At 48.6% G+C, this 10,303-nt stretch overlaps 1 protein-coding gene across 2 annotated transcripts in view; it reads right to left on the minus strand.

Moving 5' to 3' along the window:
- UBE3A (ubiquitin protein ligase E3A) overlaps window positions 1-8,758 on the minus strand; it is a 32,819-nt gene extending 24,061 nt beyond the window's left edge. For both annotated transcript variants that reach the window (XM_036277814.1, XM_036277813.1), the window contains exons 1-3: window positions 8,664-8,758; window positions 7,170-7,288; window positions 4,303-4,347 (exon numbers count right to left, since the gene is read on the minus strand). In XM_036277814.1, the coding sequence (XP_036133707.1) occupies window positions 4,303-4,347; window positions 7,170-7,189 (65 nt within the window). In that variant the 5' untranslated portion in view covers window positions 7,190-7,288; window positions 8,664-8,758. The remainder of the gene's footprint in view (window positions 1-4,302; window positions 4,348-7,169; window positions 7,289-8,663) is intronic.
- Window positions 8,759-10,303: the final 1,545 nt, after the last annotated feature.

The following is a 10,303-nucleotide window of genomic DNA, read 5'->3' on the forward strand; positions in this document are numbered from 1 at the left end:
GCCCTTCACAGCAGAATCTCTCATCTTTATTTAGAGCCGTGCCCTGTGCCCTCTGCCCTCCAGTGACACTTCCACTGAATCCCACGGCCTTGCTCTCTCCCCTCAGGGCAGTGAAGTGCATGCCTTCCCCAAATATAATGGAAGAAAAGGAGGGGAGGGAGGAGGAGGAGGGAAGAGGAGAGAGACATGGAAAGAACAGAAGGAAGTTCAGGGACACGTCACCTGCCGTTCACAACCCAGCTACCAGAAGAGCTGGGCACACTCACTATGACTCCCTCACGTCTCCCTGACCCGTCTTGCTGCCCAAACAAACCAGTGCTCTGCAGCAGCTGGTCTTCCAGAAAGTGCTTTCTCACCGTGTCGGCAATGGCCATCCAGTGAGGCCTGGGAGCGAGTCTCCAAGTCAAAGCAGACATCCAAAAGTGCTCACACATTTGAAAGACAACATTTCCCATCATTTATTTTATTTCTATGACTACATTTGAAAGACAACATTTCCCATCATTTATTTTATTTCTATGACTAAATTAGTGATGCAGATGTTCTATGGAATCAATCATAGGAGGAGGGCCAGAGTTACTCTAGAAAACCTGACAGAAATCTTCTTAAAAATGGTTTCACTTGCCCTGGCCGGTTTGGCTCAGCGGTTAGAGCGTCGGCCTGCGGTCCTGAGAGACCCGGGTTCGGTTCCCACTAAGGGCGCGTACCTCGGTTGCAGTTTGTCCCAAGCCCTGGTCGGTTGTGCGGGTGGCAGCCACTCGATGTGTTCCTTTCACATCGATGTTTCTCTCTCTCTCTCTCTCTCTGTTCCTCTCTCTCCCTCCCACTCTACCTGAACAAAAAATGGAAAAATGTCCTCGGGTGAGGATTAAAAAAAAAAAATGTTTCACCTTAGGAGAGAAGTGTACCGGTCTCAGCAATTAACTCTGAAACGTGGCCAGGCGAGCTAGGAGGGTGTGAGAACACACTAGTGCTGGAGTCCAGGTGGCAGCCAAACGGTGTCCACTGGAAACTCCTTCCAACCTGGCTGCATGTTTGCAAGTCTTTATAAAGTAAAACATTTGTTAAGTCTGAGAAGCAGACATTCAGTTATTGGGTAAGAGAAGAGGATTCAGAGGGTAAGTCGGAGCTGGAGACAGAAATATGAGCGCAGTCAGGTAAAGCTCTCGTCTGGAGAGAAAGGACAGTGACGGCCTGAGGAGTGTGTCCTGGGTCATCCCGACACGCAGAGAAAGCTGCGTGCTACCTAAGCAGCCTTGTTAAATACTGAGCCATAAACCCTCGCTCTACGGACTGTCTCCGTCACACCTGAACACACAGCCCACACGCTGCAGGCGGGCAGGGAGTAACCACCAGGAGGAGAGATACGGGTTTACTGCAAATCACTTCAAAATCATTAAGAAAATTAACGAGTCTACATTATGTTAAAAAAGACTCTACTACCTGGTATATATAAATTTGAACAAAATCCAGGGAGATATACCTACCACTGAATAAAATGATCTGCATTATTGTGTTACTTCCATTTTTTGGCTAAACTATAAAATGATGTGCAGTTGTTAAAATGTTGTTTTTCTGCACCCTGGAAAACAGGCGACACTAAAACCCCTGCACACAAACGGGCACCTTCCTCGGTTCGGCATGAGTCCCTATGTGAAATGCAGGGCAGGCTGCGTCTCACGTGCCCGAATCCACGCTCAGGAATGCCAGGCGCCCCGATTCTCAGGCGACACCCAGAACCCTTCGTCACCTGTGCTGTAAGCCAGGACCGTGAGGTAGCGTCGAGCAGACCTTGTCCCAGGCACCCGCTGGATGGTGCCTGGCTGGGGCCCTGTGGGCACAGGGTGCGAGGACCTGGCGGACAGGAGACCAGAGCTGTGTCCCCGCAGCCATCCCGGTCAGAACCCGGACACCTCTGTCCAGACATCACGATGGCTCCAGTTTCCTGTTCCGACACCTCACCCAGTCGAGTGAACAATACGACAGCTTGCTAATCCAGCAGAACCTACGAGCCCAGGTTCTCCGTGAGCCTGTAGCGGACACCCTGTCCTGCCTCACCCTCGCCACCTTGGTTTCTGCACCACGGCTCTCTCCTCTTCCCCCTCTTGCTCCATGCGCCCTGCTAACCTGAGCACCAAGGGCTCTAGAAACACACTTCTGACGCAGGCCGTCCCCAGCCCTCAACTGCGCCATCCAGCGGTCCCCGAGCCTCTTCGCGCTCACGGAGGTCTGGCTCCCCCAGCTGCCGCTCGCGCAGCCCTCGTGTGGGAGGCTTCACAGACAGGTACACCCTTCAGGGCCACCTTTCTTCTCCTGCCTCCTGTGTTAGAAACACAGTGCTCACCTCCCCAAAGACGACACCCCACACCGCTGGCACCCTGACACGCTGCCTGTCGGAGCTCCCTCTTCCTGTCTGCAGTGCTCTGCGAATCACACCCACACCCCAAAGGTTCTATTTTGCCCCCAATTACACCATCGCATGGACTTGAATGTCTGTGTGCCCGATCTAGTCCAACACTGGCCCCAAAACACATGGCTATAACTTAGGGGCCCCACCACCACTCTGTTTCAGCCAATCACCACCTCGGCACAATGAGCGCACACCCTCCACCATCATCTGTCCTGGTAAGAGTTTCACTCAACACGGAACCACCTCTCCGACCTCTCAGGCCTTCTGCACACCATCTTCTACCCGTGGCCACTGCCTACAACGTAGTTCAGCTACTCCAACGTCTACACCCACACACGTGCCACCAGGGGTCTGTCCTCCCTGCTCTGCGCGCTCCAACCCCGGAACACCACACTGCCACGTCTCACAGGAGGTCGTCTCTGACCTCGGCTGGCCACTCAGAAGCATGGAGACCGACTCTCAGAGCACCTGGTCCACTCCTTGACCCACTCTGCTGCAGCTTCCCAAACCTGCAGTTCACAAATCCCTCACCAAACTCTAGGTTCCACAGAACACTATTCAAAACTGTTTGTTAAAAAGTCACACGGTTGCCCTGGCCGGTTTGGCTCAGCGGTCAGAGCAGCGGTTCTCAACCTGTGGGTTGCCCTTTCACAGGGGTTGCCTAAGACCATCAGAAAACACTTATTTCCCATGGTGATACATAACAGTAGCAAAATTAGTTATGAAGTAGCAACGAAAATAATTTTATGGTTGGAGGTAACCACAACGTGAGGAACTGTATTAAAGGGTCGCGGCATCAGGAAGGTTGAGAACCACTGGGTTAGAGCATCAGCCTGCAGGCCAGAGAGTCCCGGGTTCGGTTCCTGCTAAGGGCAGGTACCTCGGCTGCAGTTTGTCCCTGGCCCCGGTTGGGGTCGTGTGGGTGGCGATCACTTGATGTTTCTCTCTCTCGCTCTCTTCCTTCCTCTCTCCTGTTGCTCTATCTAAAGATAAATGCAAAAATGTCCTTGGGTGAGGATAAAAAAAAAAAAAAATCCCTTCCTGACTCACCAATCTCAGGAGCGGCAGGCCAAGGTGTGCGCAGTGCACAAGGGCTCGGTGCTTCCTGTCAGCCGCACCCCTACCCTCTGCCATTCGGTCAGCCTGGGATCCAAACACCCTCCACTGCCTGCTGCCTGCCGGTCGGGACACTCAGGACGCTGCCTCGAAACTGCGCAGGCTTCTCCCAGAGCGGCCGCCCCGCTTCCAGCCACCTGCCTCCCAGCACCACGCAGAGCAGCGGTTCTCAGCCTGGCGGTTGAATGGCCCTTTCACAGGGGTCACCTAAGACCGTGGGAAAACACATATTTCCAACGGTCTTAGGAACCGAGGCACAGCTCCTCTATCCGTCCCCAGGCGGGTCCGCCCACGTGCAGATGCGCCCACACACGAGGAGCTGTATTACAGGGTCAGGGCATGAGGAAGGTTGAGAACCACTGCATCCCAATTGCCCTGCCCTCTGGATTGGGTTCCTGCACACCCAAGTACTCCGGTCTTCCGTCACGTCCCCGCTGCGTCCCCCCACCTCACTCGTCTCGTCCCGAGTGCGTCCCCCCACCTCACTCATCCCGTCCCCACTGCGTCACCCACACCTCACTCATCACGTCCCGAGTGCGTCCGCCACCACGCGGATCACGTCCTCACTGCGTCTCCCACCACACTGACTACAATGATTTGCCTCTGTGTTTCCCACTGAGCAGACTGAACGTCTGTAGGTTAGGAACCCTACAGCCCCCCCCCAGTTGTTTTTTAGAACATCACTCTCTCTTAACTGAAAATTATTTCCCAACAGGTGACACTGTTTCAAGTAGTATGGGCAACGGGAAAGCCATCGCAGCCCCGGGCGCACTTACATTCGGCTAGCTTCAATGTCGTCAGACTGAGGTTCTCCTGGTGATCTGCAAAACACAATTGAGGAAAGTTAAGCAAAATACTCCATATTCCAAAAAGTGGCAGATGTTACTTGGGAAGACAAATTTTAAAACAAGATTGAATCGTTAACAGTTCTGAAAGTAAGGATTTCAACATGAGGAAAAGTGGCCAGGTCGGACTGCATGCAACACGTTCGCTGTAGGGCTGACCAGCACACACTCTGTGCGTTTCCATTGAGTAAAGGGAACTGTCGATACTGTATTTAGACACCAATATACAAACGAGTATAATAAGTCATAACTATTCACAAAGTCAAATATTTGTAATAAAAACATACAACTATGAAACTTTCTACAACCAATTATCCACAATGTCAAAGGTATTCACTGGTGTTCGCAGTCCCAAACTCTAGGTCAGGGGTCAGCCACCACTGCCTGGGATGACAAGCTGAGCACTGAGAAACCTGGCAGACGACGGCCCCAGACTAAAAGAGTTACTACCTGGCCCTTTAAGAAAAGTCTGCCTACCTCTGCTCTAGATAGACCATGTTGAAATCTCACAGCTTCAGTGAATTTTGAGATGGTTTAGTCGGATTCACCACTCTGACCATGACTATTTTGGTCCAGCAATGGAATTAGCTTTCCCTGAAGATACACTGGCAGGATGTGTGCCACCGGGCATGGCGGCTCTGCTGTGGCAGCTGTGAGTCACATCAGTCATCAACAGCTGTCAGGTATTTTCTATCATTTTTAATGGATTGCTGCTATCTCACATAGAAATTTTCAAAACTCTAAAACGCTAAGCCTTTTACTTTCATTTGGGGGCATGACCCAATTTTGCCTATCCCTACCACACTGTTCAAGAAATGAATTCCTGCTACCCTGACCCTAGTCACTTTTATAAACAGCATCAGTCAATGTACAGTAAGGTGGATCAACAGATTCCTAACACTTTCAAATTCTCTAAGTAAAATATATATCAGAGGTCAGAAGCTATAAATTTTCACAGTGACTTTACAAGAACTAGATTTGTGAATTTACCAGACTTGACACTTCAAATGCTGAACAACTTCGACAAAAGAATCTTAAAATTAGAGCCACCAGCAAAAGAAAAAAAAGTGTTTTGCACGTTTATCTTTTAAAAAACTAATTTCTTTACCAAACTTTCAAAATTAGCCCTCACTGCAGGTCGCAGTTCAGGGAAAACAGGCTCCAGCAGCGCCGTGTCTACTTCAGGGCTGCTCTGCAGATCTCCACCTTCTCAACCAGGCACGACGCCTCAGGGGCGAGCTCCGCACGCTGGCTGGAGGCGGCAGCGACTCGGCTGTGACACACACGCGCAATCTCATGCACCCTGTCCCCAGGGAGCAAGCAAATCACCTTGGTGACACACCTGGTCTCCACCAGCCTCGTGGGCAAGTACCCCAAGATTGCTTCCAAACTGGTCTCTCTGACAGAAGCGCCAACCCTGACGGCACCCTATGACTCGTGTTGAAAGTGCACCCCTCCAGCTGCCACCTGCGAGGGGCAGAGCAGGCTGCCCACCACCCAGCCCCTGCACGGAGGGCAGAGAGGCAGGTTAGCAGCTTTCAAACATGTAGGCGGCAAAACTTTCTAAATTAACAGGAAAAGAGAAAGAGAGGGAAAATGAGGACACAATGACAGGAAAATTAAACTACTACTGCAAAAAGGTAAGACACTGAGAAGGAGGTCCGTGTCTCAGAAGCACAGTGTGTAACTGCCGCCAAGTCGAGATTATGAAATGGGACAGAGGTTAAAGACATTATCAGATGACAACTACATTCAACTTCCCAATTTTCTGATCCCTAAACAAGAGACTGTAAATATTAGCATCAGAACATTGCCCAACTACTGTCAATATCTTCAATTATCATTTAATTAACAAGTTAAAGCAAGCTACTAAAAACCATTACAGTCAAACCAAGAACTCTAAATTCATCTAAAAGAAAAACAAAAGATGTAAAAACTGTTTGACCCTAAAACAGGTCTCACTCGTGGTTAACACAGACATTTTTACTCACAAGGGAAAACTGTTTTCTAATCAAGAGAAAAGTAAATATACACAGAACTAGCAGAAACACTTTTCTTGCAGTGAATAATAACAGTAACATCTGAATTTCTAGTTATTTTGCTTATAGCATATTTCTAACAGTATTCGGAATAATTTATCAAAAACTATCCAAAAGTTAGAATTCCAAACTCTCAAAACTACGAAGTGTCTAACATGTAAAAGACTTTACTCTGTACTGCCAGGCTTTCAGAAGTAAGGACCCAACACATGCTCACAATTTACCACATTCGGGAGAAATGATGGAAAGGAAAACTAAAACTTCTGACTCAGGTTAACTTGCAGCCTTGTCAGAATAACAAATCAGAAACAAAATTTACAACTGAAACAATAAGCAAGGAGCAGTAGAAAATAAGGCCCAGAAGAGTCCCAGGCTCAGGCCTCGATGTGGATGGCGGGGCCGTGGTCCCGCCGCCCACTGCCCTGAACCGAGCGGGGGCCCCGGCCTGCACGCAGCTCCTCCCGCAGGACTGCCCTGGCGCCGACACGGCCCATCATGCACTCACCATGCAATGCACACTTTAACATGCACAGTAAGAACATTTTCATAATGTTCAAAATAAAATGTTTACTGAAATGGTGCCTTCAGAGACGGATGGGAGCACGAAGTGCTCCAGGAGACGAAACGAGGAAGGCCTGCTCGAGGGCCCGAGCTCAGCGCTGTTCCCACCAGCTGCCCTTCTCTCTGCTTCTGTGCAGCCCACATCTGATTTGACGACAACAGCCTTTTAGAGGCTGTGGGACAAGGTTCGGAAATTACCTTTTACAAGCTGTGGCCATTCGTCGGCATCCGGGTGGGCACAGCTTCGCGTCCCTGATTAGAAGCAGGTTGCCGCCCCGTCTAGCTGCCAACTTGATCTGAGCGGAGACTTAATCACTCTAACAAATTAAACAAATCTTTAGTTAGAACACTTTAATATGTACATCCGATTCCCTGTTCAAAAAATAATCTTTGAAGCTTCAAATTAGGTGTTAATGGAACATTCATCAGAAGAATTATAGAAATTGTTTAAAGACTATTTTCCAGACTTTTTTCCCTTAAGTGATCTCTTCACGGGAGACAACGTGGTAATAATCTCTCGTACTTTTACCAAGCACTTTGGTCAACACCATCTTGTTTCAGTCTCATGACAACTTAGGCTCTCCCTGATCAGGACAGACACTACTGTAAGAATTGTAAAAGTAAATGAATAAGCAGCCTCAGAGTGATTAATGGACTTCACTAAGATTTTAGAATTAGTAGTAAAGCTAGGGATAAAACTCAGATCTACTGACTTTCTATCCAGTGTTAGAATTTTCTGATTTGTTTAGTTTTCTAACACACGTTTTCATCACTTAAACACAGTAAATGAGTAAGGACTTGGGGACCCACAGTTATGCTGATATTTCAGTGTGAGTCTGTGGGAGGGTGAGGGCTGGCCTAAGTACGCAGGTAACTTTAGGGGACTCCAAAACATGGGACATATCATCCCTGGAAATCACTCCATTTCCCAGATTTTCCTGCCTCCTAACAAGAACCCAGAACACTGCTGAGGTCCTACAGGGAAGAGGTCATGGTGGTCCCCTGACACGAGCAACATCCCCTCCTGAACTCTCATCAGACAGTGTATTTGGATTTAGAAGGTTCAAGCAACTCTAACTTTCCCACCCGTAAACATAAAAATGAGAAAGTCAAAATGCCTTTTCATTAATAAACTGATGTACATTAATTCACTAAAGAGCTGCACGCAGTTTAGAATCAGAACCAAGTCCTGCATCCAGCCCCTTCCTCCCGAGGTTCAGGCCCAACACAGCACATGGCCCAGAGCCAGTCTGCGCGAGTCCCTGTCTGTCACGTGCTGGCTGGGGACTCCCGGGCAAGGGCCTAATCTCTGAGCCTGTTCCCCTCACAGGTGGACGGAGTGACAGCAGCGTCCATCTCAGAGGCCGTGTGAGGATGCCCAGAACAGTGCGGGCACACAGCGACCTCTTGACAAACGGAAGCCACTGTGACCTGCAGCCTGACAGCCAGCCCTGCCCTGCTCTCCTTAGGCACACTGTCTGTCCCCTCACAGCACAGTGACCTCTCCCGAGTGCTTCCAGACCCCACGGAGGTCCCTCCTGCAGTCCAGGTGGCAGCACCGTGACTCGGCACCTAGCACGATGCTGTAAAACTGGCGGCACCCAGGCTTGCTGAACATATCTGTCATCACTCTGACCATGACATTAAGATACACATGCAATTCTGAATTGCGAAAAAATAAAACAAACATACCATATTTCGCCAAACTTCTGAGGAGCTGGTGGATTCTAAAATCAGGATCTTACAGAGTTTTAACCTAAAATATAAAACACCTCACTCAATTTTTTTTACATGGACAACTGGATAAACTTTCAAAGAAAAAATTTTCTACGATTCACTATAAAAGCAAATTCATTTTTAAATAATATTTATGAGCATCCAAACGACCACATATCACGAGACAGAGCCCGGCTGCTGTAGCCGGCAGGCAGGGCGGTCCCAGTATCTCGCTGCAGACCCACGCCCCCTGTGCTCACCCAGACAGGCTGGCCATCTCTGCCCTCCCCCTCCCTCCACAGGGGCTGGAAATACATCACAGCCTGCCTGCCTCCAGCCTTTACTCAGCTCTGTGCTGAGCTCCCGGGTCAGGCACACACGGGGCGTCTGTCCTCTGCCTGCCGTGGGCAGGTCTGACCTGTGAGTCTCAGGGGGCAGGTTGTTGTATTAGAGAAAATGTTTCAAAAGACATAAAGCGATGCTGCCTGGTACATATTTGGGCCTCAACATATGGTAGCAATTATTTCTTAAATGAAGTATTTAACGTATCTATCAGAACTTAACTCTTATCAAAATACAAATTCTGACGCTTACAGCACGCACCCAAACGATCACTGTCAAGTCCTGACTGTCTGTCTACAGAGTACTTCTCAGTGGAGCAGGAACTGAGGTCCATTTCTTTTTATTATGTATAAAAAACCAAGTCCCCAAGAACCCCAGTGCCCTATAGGTTGATGGTAGGAAATTAATATGCATATATAGCTGACCCCTGAACAACATGGGATTGAAATACATGGGCCCATTTATATAGTTTTTTCCCCCAATAAATACTGTAACTGTATTTTCTCTTCCTGATTTTCATAACAACTTTCTTTCCTCTGGCCTACTTTATTGTAAGAATAAAAGATATAAAACACATAACATACAAAATGTGTTAATCAACTGTTATCTGTAAGGTTTCCAGGCAGCAGGCGGCGCCTCCTATTCTCGGCCCCTGAACCTCCTCTGTGATGCCACCCACTCCTGTAGCACCTCACATGAAGATCCCGACATCTTTTTAGAGCCTTAATCTCGTGAGTTATAAGCCTGCTCCTCTGTTACCCATTAATGGTACACATCCGCCTGGATCAGCATCTAAAATCAAACTTAATGACCTTCCAAAATACTCCACCCTGAATGTGCCATCTTGCTGTCCTCCTGACCACACATGAAAAAACTGGTGTCACCCTCTCCATTTTTATTTAGCCACTGGGTAGGTTGATACTTGTTAACCTGCAAATTCTTATTTGAGTGAATAGCCATTCACTCAAAAAATGTCTACTAGCTAAAACTATCAACATGTTACATATCAATTATACCTCAATAGAAAATGTCTACTAGAGCCTTGGCTGGTTTGGCTTCGTGGTTAGAGTATCAGCCCGAGGACCAGAGTCACGGGTTCAATTCCAGTCAAGGGCACATACCTCGGTTGTGATTCAATCCCTGGCTCTGGCTGGGGTTGTGCGGGAGGCAGCCAGTGGATGTCTCTCTCACGTCAATGTTTCTCTCTCTCCCCCTCCCTCCCACTCTATCTGAAAATCAATGGAAAAATATCCTCGGGTGAGGAAAAAAAAAAG

Source organism: Molossus molossus, unplaced genomic scaffold (assembly GCF_014108415.1).
Source record: "Molossus molossus isolate mMolMol1 unplaced genomic scaffold, mMolMol1.p scaffold_m16_p_24, whole genome shotgun sequence".
In the NCBI taxonomy this organism is placed as follows: Eukaryota; Metazoa; Chordata; class Mammalia; order Chiroptera; family Molossidae; genus Molossus; species Molossus molossus.